This window comes from Mytilus edulis, chromosome 13 (assembly GCF_963676685.1).
Source record: "Mytilus edulis chromosome 13, xbMytEdul2.2, whole genome shotgun sequence".
In the NCBI taxonomy this organism is placed as follows: domain Eukaryota; kingdom Metazoa; phylum Mollusca; class Bivalvia; order Mytilida; family Mytilidae; genus Mytilus; species Mytilus edulis.
Window position 1 is genome coordinate 64,874,120 of NC_092356.1, and position 20,852 is coordinate 64,894,971.

Consider the following 20,852-nt stretch of genomic DNA (forward strand, 5'->3'; position numbering starts at 1 on the left):
TAATAAGATACATGTACAGTTATTAAGCATGACAATAACTTTAATGTAATACTGAATAATGATAGTTATCAAAGGTATCAGGATTATAATTTAATACCCCAGACGCGCGTTTCGTCTTCATAAGACTGATCAGTGACGCTGAGTTTTAAATAGTTATAAAGCCAAACAAGTACAAAGTTGAAGAGCATTGAGGACCCAAAATTCCAAAAAATTGTGCCAAATAATGACTCAGAAGTATAATGTTTGCTCACCATCGACTCGGTTTTTCCTTATATTCTATGTGAAAATTAAAATCACAAAATACTGATATCCGGAAATAATTCTACACAGACAGTCCATAATCAAATGGCAAAATAAGAAGTTCAAACACACCAAACAAATGGATACAACTGTCATATTCCTGACTTGGTACAGACATTTTCGTAGGTAGAAAATGGTGGATTAAACTTTGTTTTATAGCTATCCAAACCTCTCATTTTTATGTCAGTCACATTAAATTCCATTATATTGACAATGATGCGTGAACACAACAAACACATAATTGGTAAAAAAGTTAAAAATACAGCAGTCAAAATGATGTTATTATCTTAATCACTAACAAAAGAACACAAACTAGTATTATAATAAAAAGTAAAATCACAAACATACTGAACTTAGATGAAAATCAATTCGGAAAGTCCATAATCACATAGCAAAATCAAATTACAAAACGCATCAAAAACGCATGGACAAGAACTGTCATATTCCTGACAGTTATTTACTGAAAAGCATGAGCAAAAGAAGTAAATGGTGGAATTATGAGAAAATTCATGCCAATAGATAATTCATCAATCTACAGGATACTATTTAAAAATACATATTTCGAATTTAGGCACTTTAATCATAATTTTTTAATTGGCAATATATATTCCAGGGGCTTGCTAGCAACAACGATTTCTGAATAAAAGTATTAAAGAAAATTTATATATTTATAGACTTCGAATTCCCTATTCGTAATTTACCTTTTTTGGACTGTGATATTCTTTTCCGTTTCTGTGTTTTGTAAAGTTTACTGAACAAATAGTATTTGCTTATATATGAAAAGGGATATGCGACTCACGTTTATCAAACTTATAGAGTCTGTGTAGTGACGTGGTAGATTTGAATGATTGCTATATATCATTGATAAACTATTCAATCAGGGATTTCGTTATCCCAAATTATAAACCTTTACCAAATTCTCTCACAGAAACAGACATATGGTTCCAAAGTTTGCACTTACCTGCTCCACACCTTGATAATTTACCCAGATATAGTCATTGTCATTGTCATTGTACATTTGTTGCTCATCTGCATATTCGACAAAGAAATTGTCATTTAGATTATCATATAATCAGTCCCCAGTGAAAAAAAATCGCAACAATACTGAACTCCGAAGAAAGTTCAAAACGGAAAGTCCCTAATGAAATGACAAAATCATAAGCTAAAACACATCAAACGAATAGATAACAACTGTCATATTCCTGACTTTTTACAGGCATTTTAGTATGTCGAAAATGGTGGATTAAACCTTGTTTTATAGCTAGCTTAACTTCTCACTTGTAGCATCAAATTCCGTTACATTGACAACTATGTGTGAGCTAAACACACAGACATAATAGGCAAAAATGTCACAATAGGGATAAAGCAGTCATCATTGTTTATAATCTTAATCACTATAAAAACAAATTTGTAGCAAAGAAACACCAAACGGCATATAGGCAAATCACATAATAGAAAAAATGAACGACAAGAATACAAAAATTACAGAGGCTTAATAATTAAAATTAAATTAAAACTTCTATTATTTCAGGTTTTTTCTACAACACCTCCCCTGTTTTGATAGAGATTTTAATTCTATAAGCTTACTTGATCAATTAATAAATGTCAATTCATTCATAAACCAACTGTTTCTCAAAGCATGATTGAACAGCTTTCCCTTAAGAAACAGTGTGAAGTTTTTGTTCATCTAGCTCGCACGTAACAAATTGTCTTGCAAAGTGGTCAAACTCAATCTATCAGTAAAGTTCTCAACGTGTAGAAAAATTATTCTAATGCAATTTGGATGTAACAATTTTTTTCATTGGCTAAATGTTGCTGTCAAATCCACAGTTGACCAGTTGTAACTAAGGAGGGACCCGCCATTTTGAATTGGTTGAATCAACAAATGTTCGATTACTACTATATAATCGAAAATAAAACAACACCTACCTCGAATTCGCCGTTTTAATGTAATTTTATCCGAATTTGAAGCGTACAGGTAACGTAATAACCTCCAGTTTGTAAGTTTTCATTTGTATGACGTCACGTTTAGCCATGACGTCTTTGTGCCAAAAGCATTCATGAAGTTTCGCGGATTTTTTTTCTATTTGTCAAATTTAGACAATTTTTCAAGTTTTATCCTATTTTTTCTTTTGAAATGCATCAGAATCGGAATAACAGTACTGTAGTTGAAGAGTTGCCACCGTCAATTTTGATTTGACGGTCGCAAATCTCCGTTTTACTGTCTCCGCTACGCGTCGCCAGTAAAACTGCATTTGCGACCGTCAAATCAAAATTGACGGTGGCAACTCTTCAACTACAGTACTGTTATTCCTTAAATAACCTACGACTTATGTTATTTCTGGCTAAAACGTGATAACATTTGTAAGTTCAATATAAGGGTATACAATTTAAAGTTCCCATTGCTCATGGATGGCCTACATCTTTTGTAATATCATGTGTCGGGTGGTTCTTTTTCATGATATCAAATACACATAATACATATACATATATATATATTTAAACATACTAAATAATTAGCGCGTAACCAGACAAACAACCCTTTGGTGGCGAAGTTTATTCACTGTGCACTAAAATAAAAAATTCGATAAGACGAGGAGTAATTATAAAAAGGTGAGATAACTTTATTTTTATCCTTAGAGTATGATATTCATTACAAATACTACGTTATAAATATTCAAACAGAAAGTACCGAAGCCGTTAGCAACAGTTGTTAAAACATTAAAGCAGGGGTGCTCATACAGTTTGTTTAAATTATTCTCTTTTTAGATCCATGAATCAAATAAGGTTTTAGACATCTATTATTATTAGATGATTTGCAAATAAGGGAATACGTTTATATGTGGTCGATATGATTTTTTAGATAGACCAACTTTACAAACTACTTTTTGCTACCAATGAAAACAAGATGGCGACCCTATGTTATAAATCATTTATTGCAATTTAGGTTTATCGTTAAATAAAGGTGTCGGTTTATCTTTTTCAGAATTCTATAATACTTTGCCAAAATCGAAATTTTGTCTTGCTTTTTTTGTTATTGTTAAAAAATATAAGTATGGGTCACCGTGATTTTTGCAAGCTACAAGTCGTGCAAATTTTCCAAGTTGTGCATAGGTTATTCATGAAAAACACCAGAAAAAAAACAAGAAATACTTGTATATGCCATAGAATTGGAGAATAACGGTTGAGAAGACAGGTTTCATGATTTGTTTAAAACAAAAAAATTAAAATGATGTCACTTTAATAGTTTTGTTGCTGCTAGAAGTAAAAAGCAGTATAAAATGGTTACTATAATATTAGAGTTGTCGTAGATGTGCGCATTCTGATACACACTAAATCACTGTGTGCAAATATTAACTCACCGTATCCTCAAAATATCAAAATGTCGGAGAGGTTTCAAGAGTAAATTTATTTTTATAAAAAAAAATGATGTGGTATGATTGCAATAGAGACAAATATCTACAAGATGTCAAATGACGTGGACGTCAGTTGCATTCAACATAAGCACAAACAAGCTACTCTAACCGACATGTCTAGTAGATACAGCTAGGTTGAATAGATTTAAATAATCTGAACACTAAAAATTATCAAATTCAGTATATCATAAGCCTTTTGAAATCGAAGTGGCATACCTTATTGTTTATGTATACGAATAGTTTAAAATAAAAACAAATACGGAGATGTGTCATGAATTTCAATGAGACACTATTCACTAGAGAAAAAAGACAGTATTGTAACCAATTGTAAGTTACAGTAAAATTTTCAAACAAGTTCAATGGTCCTATCATATTTATAGTATAGTACGTCCTGCATGCAAAAACGTAAAACATTTCAAGCGTGAAACCCCAATGATCTAAATAAAAGAAAACCAATTAACATAACAAGTCAGCATCTAACGAAAATCAATGAATTGCATGTTACTGGCGTGTGCTGTAATGCCTGTTTGTTTTTAATGAAAGACAGCAGTCTATATTGAAGATTCAGTTCTTTGAGCTTGTTATATGCATTTTCCTTGCTTTTTGTCTTCATAAATTGGAAAACATAAAAGACTGAAGTCATATGCGTCTTTGTCGGTAGTTGTACAAACATATTCACCACAATAAAAACAATATAATCATCGATTTATATATTATTCATATTGTTAGAAGTTAATTTTTGTTCTATATAAATTAAAAGGAACATCGGTTATTAATTCTGACTAAAGATATACATTTTCTTTTTATATTGCAGATAAACATGACATATTCAGGAAATACATCTATGACATCACTTTCAAAAGACGAGACAAACTTTCTTCGCTTAGCTCATCTCATTATTCGAATTTCTCCTAGAGCTGTTAGGACTCGATTCAATCAGCACTTCAACCCTGGTGGATTACACATTGTTTTGAATCGAGATAAGAGCAAAATTGACAAACTTCTTTACAAAAGAATTCTTAGTCAGTCACAGATGAACGTATTGTTTTCGAGTTCTGGTAAGGCGGTATTTATTTTCATTATACGCCATCCTTGATATTGTGTCAAGTTTGTAATTGTTAATAGGAGATACTTGATGAAAACAATAATATTTTTACATACATTATTATAACGATTTCATTGCGCATTATATTGTGCCTTTGTTAATTCCTGTGTGGTGTGCGGCAAAGGTTTCAGAAGCTAAAAATATGAATGCTTACATATACAAGGTGAAATGAACATCTTTATGAATTTTCTTTGAAGCAGAAAAACCTAAATTACTCAATTGCAAAGTATATTTATTACTAAATTTGGAGTCCGGGGTGTTTTATCGCCGCATCTTGTTATTCCAATCTTTCAATATGGCTCTCTATCCTAAAATAAGTATGGAAACTCTAACGATGCTTAGAACTATACCCAAACTGAAAAATAAATGAACAAATTGCTTTCAAATCGTATTCAAATCTCTTTCAAATCGTGATTCTACGATTTGTTAGTACCATTTGCTTGCGATTCATTAAACAAATCATAAACAAATCAGAATTTTCCAAATTCCCTTAAACTGATTTCTTTGAGATTTCTTTCTATTGTATGATTTGTAAGCAATTTGTTTCTGTTTTAGTGTGATTTCTTTATGATTTGTTTACTTAGAATATCGTATGAAATGATTTGAAAGAGATTTGTTAACTTTGTAAGCTAGAATGATGTGATTTTGTTATGATTTGTTAACTTAGAATATCATATGAAATGATTTGAAAATGATTTGTTAACTTTGTTAGCTATCATGGTGTGATTCATTGATGATTTGCTACAATGAATAAAATGTTAATGCATTCCAATTTTCTTTGTTTATCTATCTCTCTAACATCCGGTTGAGGTCAAATTCAAATTTCAAAAACTGTTCTATATTAACTGAACAAAGAAGGTTGCAAGATGAGGAGTTTTATTCAGTCTATGAAAGACGACGGTGGTAAGGAATCTCTATATTTATAATTTCACATATTCAACTAATACTATTCAAACGTTAATCATTAAAATTTAGAAACTGTGCATTTCAGTATCTCATTATAAACATGATAATTTTGTACTGTAAAGATTAATTTTCAAAATAAAAATGTGTAAAAGATGTGTAAACAGATCGAAACATTTATTTAATGACTGGCTTCCAGAGCCAGCAGACATAATACACTGGTAAGAATAATGTTTTAATTGAGCATGATGTTTACTGACCAGGTCCTGGGCAAAATAGGCAAAGCTATATAACAATGTAGCAGATTTGGACCAAGACTAAGAGCCATCACCTATTCGACATCATTCTACTAAGTACACGTGGTTGCCCATGTTTTTTTCCAGATTTCGTTATAGTCAAATTCGGGAGAGAAGTAAGAGAAACTTACACAGAGTGAACAATTCGTCCCTCACCGCAACCAAAGATAGTATTCCTTTTTACAATTAGCTATGTAAGGTAAAATGAAGACAATTGCGCTTCAAAGTTTAGTGGTTTCAGGGGCAGAACATATGTTTGATCTGGATGTGAATGATTTAAGCTGTGAATTGTTGATTGATGCCAATTTATTTACGATTTGCTTATGATTTGCTTAAGGTAGTAATATATGATTTACTTCTTATTTGTTAAAGATTTGATAACCATTTGTTTATAATTTCTCAATAATTTGAAAACAATTTGTTTATGATTTGTTTGAGGTAGGAATATGATTTACTTCTGATTTGTTAAAGATTTGATAACAATTTCTTTACAATTTGAAAACAATTTGTTTGTGATTTGCTTGAAGTAGGAAAGCAATTACCTCTGATTTGTTAATGATTTCAAAACAATTTCTTAACAATTTGTTTATGATTTCAAAACAATTTCTTAACAATTTGTTTATGATTTGCTTATTAATTGTAAGCAATTTGTTCGTGATTTGTTATTGTGATTTGTTAGCTCATTTGCATGTGAAATTTTATCACTTTCAAATCACAAAGAAATTATCGTAAAGTGGTTTTACTAAAACTGCATGTAATATAACAAAGACGTCTCAACTGTATGAATTTATATTGATGACTGAAGTACAAGATAACGTCATAAGTAAACAACGTTGGATATACAATAATGCCGCGTTACGTTAACGTTCTCTTCTGTGCGTGATTTCCAACATTCTCCGGCCCACGAAAAGTGAAAAATTGTATCTTGTAAAATAGTTAAAGTCTCTCTGTTACAATAATAAAATGAAATTTACTTTAAAGTCCATCATTAAAATTAAAACTTTTACCACAGTTTGTTATAGTACGGTGTCACATTTATTTCACGTTCTTTTTTCTTGTAAGTTTCTCCCTGTATTCAAATTCCTGATATAAGTATGTTTTTGTTAGTGTCTCTTGTCCACATTAAAGCCGATTTGTCTGTTTCAGTTACTTTCAACGGATCAGTGGTTCTTTGTTTTGTCCTTGAAGTGTCCACAATTGTAGAAATATGTTCAATGTTAATAGTATTCCTCTCTGTTTCATCATCGGTAGTGTGCGTCTCTTCTGTTTCTCCTAAATTTGTAGTACGAAAGTGTGTTTCGTTGATTGAATTGGTTCTTTTGAGTGGTCCTGAGAGTAGGTATCCTAGTTTGGACTTTACTGATGTTGGTCCCTCGCCCCTAATGATATCATTCTCGACAATATCCCAGTATTGGTCAGCTCCAACAAGCAGTCCAATTTCGAATGATGTATCCTCAGTTACGGCGTGTGCTAATCTTACGTTTTGCAAATACGGCAACTGTTTTGCAGTTTCAATGTTTGTCTTAAATGGTGCGGCGATTTTAGGTACAATCAAAACATCGACTGATATTTCTTGGCCAGAGATAGTTTGTATCTTCACTGTTGTTGTGTTTAGCTGTTCAATATAGTTGTTCTCATTATCGTCTCCAAATTTAGATAGCGTAATTGCTTCACTTCCTGTGGTTTTTAACTCCAATTTCTCTGCTAAATGTCTTGTGATAAATGACCTTGTGTGGCGCCTTCGTCAAAAATAATTTTGCATCAATCGGTTGTTCTTTGTATCTTAGTGGTGCTATTGCGGTCTTTAATAAAACATTTGGGCGATCACAATTCACAAGATGAATATAAAACAGAAGTCTCCGATTCCTCCGCGTTGTGTTTTTGTACTGTACTTGTACTACTTGTACTTGTAGTTTCTTTATCATGATCGTTGTTGCATAGGCTTGTGTGGTGACGTCTATCACATTTCTTGCAGTTTGATTTAGATTTGCAATCTACTACGCGGTGTCGCCCTTAGCAATTAAAGCACAATCTATCTTCTTTAACAATTTTCATGCGGTCATTCTGGTCTGTATATTTAGTACATTCAGAGGAAAAGTGGGGTTCCTTGCAGTATGCGCAGCTAACTTGATAAGATTTCTGTGGTGAATTGGTTTTTGGCCAGTTCTCGCGAGATTTTGTGTTTGTGTAGAATGTAGCTGTAGTACTAGGACTTTCAAATGATTCTGTACTGCTACCAGACTCTAAAATTGCCAGTTCCTTAAAATAGATCTCATAAGATCACCAAGATACCAATCTGTTGAACCGTGTTCACGAGTCAGGTTTTTGCGTATTTCACTGGTCATTTTGTTAAGTAAGACTGGTACTAATAACGAGCCGTACGAGTCTTGGGCTTGTCCAAGAGATTCTAGCCCTCTTATGAATGTCTCTGTTCTGTCATAGTAACTTCTAAGTTGTGAAAGCGTATTCTTTGGTGCGGGTATGTCTAGTAGTGCTTGCATGTACGATTGAATGATCTTATGTTTTTGTCCGAACCTTTCATGTATGAGTTCAATAGCTTTGTTGTAGTTTGTGTGCGTAAGAGCAAATCCGGCAATTGTATATGACGCTTCTCCCTCTAGTAAAGACTTTAGGTAATTAAACTTTTGAACTGTCGTGAAATTGAGGCCAGTTTTTTGTGAGTCATCTCTTATGTTATATACGGGGCCAACATTGTGAATGGGTTGCAGTGTCTCATTGTGCGGCGAAAAACTTCTAGCGGCTGCATTAAAATTTGATGTTTGAGCTTGAATAAATTTACGAATTTTGCGTATTTTCGTCTCTAAATTAAATTTATACTCATCTGTGTCAAGTATCTCTTGCTCTATATCCTCCTCTTGTACACTACCTAAAATGTTCTCATCCAAATCCTTCAGAATATCTTGCTTTTCCTTTAATGTATCCAAAATTGTTTCCAACTCGTCCTCTTCCGGTTTTTCTTCTGTTTCACTTCTCTCCTCAAATCTTCTTAAAATCCTAGAAACTTCGCTTCTGTGTCCCGCTCGTATAGATTTCAGCTTTGAAGTCATCTTCTTCTGGTCACGGTACCAATTTCGTAAAGTGGTTTTACTAAAACTGCATGTAATATAACAAAGACGTCTAAACTGTATGAATTTATATTGATGACTGAAGTACAAGATAACGTCATAAGTAAACAACGTTGGATATACAATAATGCTGCGTTACGTTAACGTTCTCTTCTGTGCGTGATTTCCAACAGAAATCATACGATTTGTTTATCATTTGTTACCATGATTTGTTCCTCAATTTGTTTGGGATACCTTTGTGTTGCTGAATAATTTGAAACTATACTTTGTTACCCTAGGTAAAGATTTCTTAACCATTGTTTGCATAACTTAATTTTGGGAACTTTTAATTGCTCTTTAACTCTGTATCTAATTTGGTTGCTCAGTTGTTGTATATCGAGTGTCATTGATGACGAGTCTATCATACCAATCTACATACCTGATATCAATGATAATGACCGACCGACGATGTGAATATTTTGTCAAACGTTGTGGTTTTTGTGTTTAAATCGTATTTTCAATGCCAACTTACACCGGGAAGCTTATAATACAAGGCTATTTGACTTTTTTGTAATTTAGGTATTCTTCTTTATATGTATATACACTTACAGGCATAGTAAAGTCAGAAGATATGGATATAACATTGATGATATGCCTATTGCGAAATATAGCCAAACTTAAAATACTAGATGTTCTTCCAAGCAGTTTTGACATTAGCGAAGAAGCCGACCTATCTAGAATCAAATATTACAGAAATGATTTTGCACATGCTACGGAAGGCACAATTGACGATAAAACTTTTACAAATATATGGAAAGATGTATCAGAGGTAGGTTGACAGTCTGTGTTGGTTAATATTTTAACTATCTAATTTCAACTTTATTGATTTTAAATATTTTCATCACCGAAAAAAAATCTTTTGAAAGGTTTAATCTCTTTTTTGTTATTTATCAGATAACACGGATTTTTATTTTCTACATAAGAAAAGGCAAGCACCAAGTCAGGAATATGACAAATGACATTCGTTTGATATAGGACTAAGTTTTGAACTTTCCAAGTTTGGTATTTTGATTATTTTACTTCTCATTTGTCAAGAAATAATAAACCCTGTGGTGCAAACAGTCTGTTCGCATGAACTTAAAACAGAATAGGTATAGGCATATGTCATTGTCATTTTCTACTATGTTCTGCATTCGTCATCTGATTCAGAAGTGCAATATATGCATGGGTAAGTATCAGAGATTATAATAACTTAATGATGTCAGTAAATAAACTCATCATAGATACCAGGACTAAATTTTGTATATACGCCAGACGCACGTTTCGTCTTCAAAAGACTCATCAGTGACGCTCGAATTTAAAAAAGTTAAAAAGGCCAAATAAAGTACGAAGTTGAAGAGCAACAATGGGACATATCACTCAAAATAATATTCATTAGTTAGTTGGAAAACTGAGACATTGAAATGGTCATCAATCAGATCGAATGAATGAGTGGGGTACATTCCGGAGTAGATGATTTTAATTATTTATGTAACATATACTAGTATGCTATATTTTTTTTATCTAATCTTACAGGCTGTTACAAGACTAGGTGGAAAACCTTTAAAAGATGAGTGTGACTCACTACTTGTAGGAGAACTGGATTGGTCGTACAGAGATGTATATTTAGAACATATTTGCAAAGAAGAAAGACTAGAAGAAGTTGAGGAAAAACTAAAGAAACTTGAACTAAAGATGTCTGAATATACAACAGGTAGTATAATGATGTGTAGAAAATATGTTTGGTAAAAAGTTTACATCTGTGCCTACCCGTGCTTCAGGTTTATGCTCTTATAATATACTAGATTATGGAGTGTGTGTCCGAGCGAGAACCTCTCTAGTTAATTACTTTCAGAATATTTATCTAAAAGTAGTACTTCAATAGTGGGGTTGTTGTCTCTTTGACACATTCCCCATTTCCATTCTCAATTTTATATGTGTGTGCCAACTCAATATTTGTATCCATACGTACAATATCACATAATGATCTTTAAGATGTAAATTATGTATATCTGTTCTCTTTTTTTTTTTTTATCTTTTATGTTTTTCAATAGTCAGGATTTTACACACCCCATTACACTACCACCTGACAATGGTATCAAGGGGTAAATACAGAATATATAAGAAAAAAATATAGCAATATATACAAAAAGAATCTCTGACTAATTAAATTTTAACAATAAAAATATTTTAGGTTACATATAAATTGTATTTGATTTTTCTCTCCTCTCTCTCTCTCTCTCTCTGACTTACTCACATACATCACTAATACTTTCACTCATCTGTTTTGTTACAATATGTATCATGACTTACTTTTTAATACAATTTTTTTAAAGAAATAAATTTGCTCATAATTTATAAATTATTTCTTTTCTCTAAACTAAACATAGATAATATGAAAACAACACTTAGTTAAATATTACATGTAAAGGAGACCAAAATTTTTCACAAACTTGGACTTTATCATTTTTCTTTGCAATATGATTTTCAAGAAATTGGTATTTCTTTATTTTATTTTTTAACTCGATCATATTTGGTTTTGTTTCATTTAATTTACATTTGTATATATAATTCTTTGTAATTATGATTAGCAGATTCAATAATAAACTTTCATGTTTGCAACCAAGAAACACATTTTCTTTGTTGAGATCAAAATTTACAAAAAAAAGTTTCACAATATTGAAAAAAGACTGCCACAATTGAAAAGTTATTGGGCATTCAAAAAACAGGTGTTCAATGGTTTCTTCTCCAAGTTTACAAAAAGTACATAACTTGGTATCTTTTAATTTGATTTTGTACAAAAAGGTATTCGTTGCTATAATTCTATGCAAAAATTTATATTGAAAGGTTCTTAAATAAGCATCTCTACAAGACTTTTTTGTTATCATGAAATACTCTGACCATTCTGTAGTATCAATAACTAACAGCTCTGCCCATTTCAAAAATTTAATTGTTGGTAGTTGAATAACTTCATCTACTAAGTTTTTATATACAAATTTGGCTTTCACATTACACCTGATTTTTTTTTAAGAAAGTATCACCAGTGTTAGACTTATCTAAATCTTGATTTAGACAGTTATCTTTAAGGCATTTTTTCATAGCGTTAGGGATTTTTGATATCAAACCATAATATTTAATAAAATTGTTGGTTTGTACTTTTTCTTGAAATTGCTCAAATTTATAAAAAATCATATTTTCACGATTAATAAGGTCACTTACTGACTGCACACCCCCCTTTTCCCATTGAATGTAATATGGGAAATCATCCAAAGAAGAAAAGTTCAAAATATCTAAGGATAAAATGTCACTGACAGAAATCTCAGTAATAGGTTTTGCAGCGGAAAAGCATAGTAAAACATCCTTCCAGAAAGAATTTTTACATCTTTTAGCAATCTCAATCAGCTTTTCTTTCTGAAGATTTAAAACCCTTTCACCCCGTACTGCATAAGGTCTGCCAGTAACAACTGCTGCCAGCCACCGCTAGGGTTTGCCAGCAGTCTTTTTATCCAACTAATTTTCAAATAGATATTAAATGAATGAAGATGTACCATATTAAGTCCACCTTGTGAAATATTATCAACAAGTGTGTTTCGCTTAATTCTGTCTGGTTTTCCATTCCATATGAAATCATAAAATAATGAAGTGAGCTCTGTTAACCTGGAGTGTGATAGGTTTGGTAATGCAGTCAATAAATGGACCAACTTTGAAAGAGCAAGTGATTTAATTACTGTAATTTTTCCTAATAATGTGAGTTTTCGATGTTGCCAGCTCTTCAGAATTGCAGAGACCTCTTTAATTTTCTTAGCAAAATTAATTTCTGTGATACAGCTTAAATCTAAAGAAAATTCAATCCCCAAAAGTTTAAAATTTGAATGTGACCAATGAAGTTTTAAGTCTGGACATAAAATAAGATCAGAATATTTTTTACTTCCAACCCATAGTGCTTTTGTCTTTGAAGCATTTATTTTCAAACCTGAAATTTTATAAAAAGATTCAAAACATGAAAGTGTTTCCCTCAACGATATTTCCCTTCCATCTAACATAAGGAATGTGTCATCTGCGTACATGCTTAAAAGTGATTCATCATCATTGATAGTAATTCCCCTTATGTCAGGATTACCTTTTAATTTCAAAGATAATAATTCAACCCCAATTATAAATAAATAGGGAGAAAGAGGATCTCCTTGTCTGCAACCTCTTTCTAAATGAAAAAACTTAGACATGTGTCCATTATTTATAACACAACTTGATGCCCCTGAGTATAAAGTTTCAAACCATCTACATAAAGAAGGCCCAAAATTAAAGCTTTTCAAAGTATTTTTTAAAAATGACCATTCCAAGGAATCAAATGCCTTTTCAAAATCAACAAGTAATAAAAGACCTGTCTTATTATTTTCCTCAAGATAGTGTATCAAATCATATAAAAGGCGTGTGTTCTCACCCATAAATCTGTCTTTAATGAAACCTTTTTGTGTGTCACTTATGATAAATGGTAAAACGGGTTTAAGTCTATTAGCTATAACAGCAGAAGCTATTTTCATATCAGTATTCAAAAGACTAATAGGACGCCAGTTACTAATATACTGTCTGTCTTTTCCCTCTTTAGGAATGCAAGTTATTATACTTTGATACTGAAAATCAGAAAATTTACCCCCCGCATATCCAAAGTGAAGAGATCGAAAGACAAAAGGGCCAATATCTTTCCAAAAAAATTTATAAAAATCTACAGAATACCCATCAGAACCAGGACTTTTACCATTTGTCATAAATTTTAAAGATTCAGCACATTCTTTAAAAGTTAAATTTCCTTCACAAAGATCACTTTGTTCTTCTGTAAGCTTAATGTTATGATTAAAAAATGATGTATCATTGCAATCTAATTTTTTGCTTGAGTACAAATTTTTATAAAAATTTTGTTGTTCCATCAGAATTTTTGATTGCTCTGAAATATGCTGACCTTTATTATCAATAAGTTCTGTTATGGTTTTCTTAATAAAATTCTAAATATATCTGTTCTCTTAGGAACAAAGATAAACGGTCATGCATAACATGAACCTGCTGACACTTCGAACACACAAAATCTGAATAGTTTAAACTTGTACATATATCTATATCATGTATCTCAAAATTTAAAAAAAAACTAAATAAATTTTCTTTTAATCCAGTCCAGTAACCAACAGGATAAATATAAACAAAAACTTTAATGATACCAATTTTTATGCAACAGATGAGCATTTAAAAAAATAATGTCTCATCAGTCATGGTCGAGATCGAAAATCCAGAAGACTAAAAAGATAAATAAACATAATAACGAATTGTTTTCATATATTCAGATGATAATCAAGAAGAATTCGAAGAGTGGAGAAAAGAAAACGAAAAGTTCGTAACCACAACAGCCGTTACGGACATTCTGGATACCATTAAGAAAAAATGTTTTACTATTTTAACTGGAAGTCAGGGTATCGGAAAATCTGCAATAGCTCAACATTTGTGTATACTTATGAAAGACACAGACGATGTTATTGTCATACCATGTTTGCAACCAACTGACATTATCAAGTCCATCAGGAAAGGTAATAATCAAATAGTCCTAGTAGATGATCTCTGTGGAAATTTTGTGCCGGACCAAAATGAACTAAACATGTGGATAAGGCTTGAAAAGAAAATTAATGGGTTACTTAAATCGCAAAGTCTTAAAATAATTGCAACATGCAGATTACAAATATGGCAAAGTAAATCTTTTGAAAGATTTAAAGAGTACTTTACAACAACAGAATGCAATTTATCAAGTGAGAAATTCGCAATAACAACTGAAGAAAAACGTTCGATTGCAGAATCATATCTTGGAAAGGCAGTTTTAAGAGAAATTTCTGATGAAATTTTGCACAAAGCAGAAATGTTTCCGCTTCTGTGTTCAATCTATTCTAACTCCAAACATAAAAATGTAAACGAATTTTTCCTGTGCCCATATGAAGTGTTCGAGAGAGAATTGAATCAAATGCAGAATTTCAATGGAGGTTGTACTGTTGGGCTGGCTTTGTTAGTTGTTTTAAACAACAGAATTAACAAAACAATGTTTTACGATACACCTTCAAGTGACATGAATGATATGTTTGACAGTTTGTTTGAAGATTGCAATATTTCCTATAAGTTTACAAGGAGTCATATCTTGTCTTGTCTGCAGTCCCTTGAAGGTACATTCATCAAAGAAAGTGCGAAAGAAATTGTTACTCGTCATGACAGAATATTCGATATCATTGCATTGTACTTCGGCAGACAAATAATTTCTAGCATTTTAAATTATGGTGATAGAAACTTTGTTCGCAAACGTATTCAATTTGAATCAATAAATGAAGAACATAACAAATTTACCATTCTACTACCAGTAAACAATGAGGACTTGTACTTCAAAAACCTTCATTCAGATATTCTACAAAGAAAGTTTTTAAATTTGTTCAGCATATACCAAATTAAATATGAATCATTTCAAGAAAAATTTCTCTCCTATATTTCTAAACATACGAATACAGTTAAACTATTAACATCAAATCGGTGGCCACTTTATCTCTGTTCTTGGTTCGATATAAGAACAGTTGCAAACTTTCTTATAGTCAACCAAACTCACAATACAAAGCTTGACAATATCGACTCTAAGAAAGATGAAATGAGTGATATATATGCTATGACCTTTGATAACGCATTAGATGAAACTTTGATGAGCTTTATAACATTAGGTCAACGTAAGATACAATCTATTCAATCCGATCATAATATATATAACAGTATTGAAGACTATACTGAAATCCCAGATTGTGAAAAAGTGATTGACGAAAATGCTGATTCTATTGATAATGAGGACCTAACTGAGTTTTATAAAAGGAAAGGTTTAAATGTATTTTTCGAATATTTGAGAGTAAACAATGCCCCCCTCATGGTTTGCTGTGCGCTTGGACACCTTTTCCTAACAGAACTATTTATAAAGTACTTTGACATCAATACTTCTGATATGTTTGGTAATTCACCATTGGTACTAGCGGTGTCTCAAAACCAATATGATATTGCAAAACTTTTAATAAGTAACGGAGCTATCATCAATGAGTCTGACAATCAACAAAATTGTCCATTGTTTCAAGCATGTGCACTAGGCTATCTTAATATTGTTGAACTTCTTTTGGAAAATGGAGCTAAATCGAATACAAGTTTTAACGGGGATGCTTTTCCATTGATAATTGCTTGTGAAATTGGTCACGGCACAGTTGTTGATGTACTTTTAAAATATAACACTAACGTTAACCATCAGATTAAAGAAGGTTTGTCGGAGGGAAATACAGCGCTTTATGTCGCAAGCAGAAATGGATTCACACCAATTGTAGAATGTTTGTTGCTGGCAGAAGCGGACGTTAACCTTGCGAATACGCGAGGACAAACACCAGTGTCCATTGCAAGTCTAAAAGGTCATTTAGAAATTGTAGAACTGCTTTTACAATATAACTGTAACATCAATCAGTTGGATGATAAAGGTGGGAGTCCATTTTACTTTTCCTGTCAAAACAACCATATTGATATTTGTAAACTGTTGTTAAGACAAATTGCAAAACCAGATATTAACATCCGGCCTTATAATTTTGGACACACTCCATTACATATAAATATAAGCCTTAACGATTCGGGTTATACACCTCTTATAATTGCTAGTTTTAAAGGGAACATTTCTGTTGTTGAACTACTGTTAAAATACAAATGTAATATCAATCTATGTGATAAAGAAAATCGTTCAGCATTATTTTGCGCAGTTAGAGGAAATCAGATCGAAATTGTAAAGTTTTTGTTGGATCATGATGCTGACTTTAATCTCTGTGATATCAATCAACGAAATGTTTTGCATGTTGCTGCTGTGTATGGTTTCACAGAAATTCTAAAACTATTGCTAACATATATTTCTGACATTGACGCTTATGACTCACATCGACAAACAGCTTTGCACTTCGCAGTGAAAAAGGGACAGGAAGACACTGTTAAAGAACTACTTGAAAGAAAATGTAACCCAAATCTTTGTAACGACGAATTTCAATCTCCGTTACATACTGCCTCATATTGTGGTTATGCAAATTTAGTTAAGATTTTATTAGAGTATAATAGTCATGCGTATATCCGAGATGAGTTTAAGAGGACAGCATTGCATCGTGCAGTCGAAAAAGAAAACAAGGAAGTTGTTCAAATATTTCTACAGTCAAACCACGATGTCAATGTAAGCGATTATTATCGAGGATCTGCCTTACACATTGCTATCTTAGAAAATGACGAGGATGTAGTTGCATTACTGTTACAATGTTCTAGTTGTAATATAAACTTGCAAAACGAAGAACTAAAAACTCCGCTATTCATTGCATGTGAACATGGAAAACAGAATTTGGTAAAGCTATTACTTGAGAAAACAAACACTCCCGATATTCCGAATAGTTCCGGGCAAACGCCCTTATTTATCGCGTGTTATAAAGGCTATTCTGAAATAGTGCTAATGTTGGTTGAAGCGGGAAGCAGCACCAGTTTAAAAGATCAGCAAGGAAGGAGTCCTCTTCACGTAGCATGCCAATACAATCATGTAAAAACAGTTCAAAAGCTCTTAAGTCTGGAGGACAAACCAGACGTAAATACCCAATCAAATTCTGGTCAGACGCCATTAATGTCAGCCATACAATATGGTCATAATGACATTATATATGCATTATTACAAAGTGAATGCGATATGAACATCAAAGATAGTCAACAAAGAACAGCATTTTACTATGCTCGGCAGTGTCACAAAATATTTATTTTCGATTTACTTTCAATTGATATGTAATCTTTTTGATAAGTAAGTAAGTAAGTAAGTAATTTTTATTGGTTTAAAATCCAAAATTACAGGATTGATACCAAGACAATACAAATTTGTTATACACAAACATACAAACATATATATATATCATACCAAATTTTGATATGATAACGATGAAATTAAATAATGGTTCCTTCATCTTAATCAAATCCAGTTGCTTTGTAGAGGAATTATTTTATCAAAATGTTTAAATTGCTCCTCTTCTTGTCTAATTTTTTTCTGTATTTATATGAGGCATAATCAAATGGGGCGAATACAGCAAAACACTGGCATTATCCATGGACATCGAACACCTTAAAAATGCTGTCCTTTCACCAGTGTTTTTAAAGTTTAGGTACTTTCTTGAGCGCATCTATTCGGTTTAACTTGAAATAAAGGATACAGTTAAGTGTGCATAATATCTCGACTAAAACCTAGAAATTGAGGGTCGAATGCAAACAGAACATTACTACAAAATGGATGGTTTACTGTAAACCAACTTATTTTAGCGGATACTTTATTTCGCTTTTTACCCTTTCTCGACCAATTCGCAGCTATTTAATTTCGCGATTTTCTAATATTCTTGAAGAAGTTTAATAAGGAAAGATCTAAACGTTACATATTCGCGATGATTTATATTCGCGTTATTCTTCTACTCGCGAAAGTCTCGAAAATAAATCGCTCGCAAAAATAAGTTGGTTTACAGTATCCGTAAATTAAAATGATTCCACTATAATTTAAAAGGAAGATAAGATAATGTGTTATTATTGTTAATAGTCAAATATTCATCATAGATCAGTGGACGAAGATTCAAACAACAATAGGTCGCAATACATTACGGCCTACGAGCAAAAGCCAATATGGTATTGTGAGCTATTGAAGGCCCTGGCATGACAAATTTCAAAAATTGAAAAAGGGAACGGGAATCCAACATTGCTCAAATCAATAGAGAAAGGTGGTCACTACCAAAAAAACACAGAATTGCAGGCTCCTAAGGTTGGACAGGCACATTAAAAATACATTGTTTATTGGATTTAGATATGTTTGTGAGTGCTTAGTCCTGTCCTATTCTGATGCAGCTTTGTAACAGCATATCATTTGTAACAAACTGTAAAATAAGTTTAAATGAGCTTAATTGTCTAGATATAGACAAACCAACAAATGACAAAAAACTCAAAAATACTCGATGTTACCATCGATGTTTCTTTTGTAAGTCTGGTCTGTTCATGCGTTAATTTGTATTTTTTTCCCTGTCATTTAATGTCTTAATGTTAACATTGCCATATACTGTGGATTCATTAATATTCGTTGGATACCAATTTTCGTGGCCTTCGTGGGCACAGGGGAATCACGAATTTCAAAAGTCAATGAATTACAAATTTCTTAAAGGAATGTATGTATTCTTTGCCAAAACCACGAAATTATATATCCACGAATATGCAAGTTTTCTTCAAACCACGAAAATTCGTACCCGCGAAAATAAATGAATCCACAGTAAGCAGAAGGTTTGGCTAGCCATAAAACCAGGTTCAACCCACCATTTGTTCTTAAAATGTCCTGTAGCAAGTCAGGAATATGTCAGTTGTTATCAAACAGTTCGATTCTATGAATGTTAGAGTTTGTTTTTGTAGCAGTTCAGTGTTTCTGTTGTTCCCCTTTTCCTCATATAGTTGATGTGTTTCCCTCTGCTTTGATTTGTGACCTGTATTGTTTTTTTCGTTTAATTGATTAATTACTATTTAACAGGGTATACTACCGTTGTCTTTATTTACTGAAAGCTAGGTCAAAGCTTATTTCAAATATAAGTGAAGGGTGTATAAAAAGACAATCAACACATATCAAATAGATTTAATGGAAGGACGTCATGAACTGTCCTAGAAAAAGCATGTCCTTGTGCAATGCCAAAACATAAGTATATATACAGGTGTATGAAACATTAGTATTCTAACTATAACAATACATGTTTATTTATGTTCGTTTTACATTTTCAAAAATAAACTACTTGTACCAATAAAACTAATATTAAAAAGTCATACCTAATTGTTAAAACGATAACCCATTTAAATATGTTCTTCAAACAATACATATGATTGCACGAACATATCTCAATTTACCAGCTCTATAAAACATCATCGTAAAATCAAAAAGTGATATCCGGGTTGTAATAAAGTTTTCTAGGTGTTGAAAAACATGTAAACCTTATCTTTGTATCAATGAAATAATTTTGTAAATAGTTTGAATAATTTGTGGTAGTAAAACCCCTAACTTCATAACATTCCACTTAGATAGCTTACATTCCTTGAAATTGATATAGGAACAGGGATAACTATCACGTCCTGAAAAAAAACCACCATAAGAAGTCACATAAAGCCTAAAAATGAAAACTAACAATAGGAGCGAAATTCGTCTCTTTGGTGGGTAGCAGCGCTCTGATAAGTCAAGCTCATTTAAGCTGATATTTAGTTTTTTCTTGTGGTCTGTTCTTACTTCGCATGTTATAGATAGGGAAAAGTTGTGTTCAAATAGAAAAAAATAAAAGATAAGGGGTTTATATGTATGACACAAAATCAGTGCATGCACAACAAAAAAACACACACAAAAAGCAAAGGAACAGCACTCGAATATCTGTTCTTCATCTCAAAATCACAGTGAGATATCAGATATGTTCCTTACGTAGTAACTACAATCTCCTTCCCTTTCATGAATGTGACCTACCATATTAGACTATTTACCAGATTTGTTATAACATGAGCAACACGACTGGTGCCACATACGGAGCAGGATCTGCTTACCCTTCTGGAGCACCTGAGATCACCCCCAGTTTATGGTGGGGTTCATGTTGCTTATTCTTTAGTTTTATATGTTGTGTCATGT

General features: G+C 32.2%; 1 protein-coding gene across 1 annotated transcript; it reads left to right on the forward strand.

The window, feature by feature from the left end:
* Positions 1 to 2,829: 2,829 nt before the first annotated feature.
* LOC139500883 (uncharacterized) lies at positions 2,830 to 18,195 on the forward strand. The gene is made up of 5 exons (XM_071289774.1): positions 2,830 to 2,913; positions 4,531 to 4,774; positions 9,697 to 9,914; positions 10,661 to 10,838; positions 14,458 to 18,195. The coding sequence occupies exons 2-5, from the start codon at positions 4,537 to 4,539 to the stop codon at positions 17,964 to 17,966; spliced, it is 4,143 nt and encodes a 1,380-aa protein (XP_071145875.1). The 5' UTR covers positions 2,830 to 2,913; positions 4,531 to 4,536; the 3' UTR covers positions 17,967 to 18,195.
* Positions 18,196 to 20,852: the final 2,657 nt, after the last annotated feature.

Coding starts and splice junctions, on each gene's coding strand:
- LOC139500883 (XM_071289774.1), top strand. CDS start 4,537: ATGACATATTCAGGAAATACATCTATGACATCACTTTCAAAAGACGAG. Junction 9,915..10,660: donor TATGGAAAGATGTATCAGAG/GTAGGTTGACAG, acceptor CTAATCTTACAG/GCTGTTACAAGACTAGGTGG. Junction 10,839..14,457: donor GATGTCTGAATATACAACAG/GTAGTATAATGA, acceptor TCATATATTCAG/ATGATAATCAAGAAGAATTC.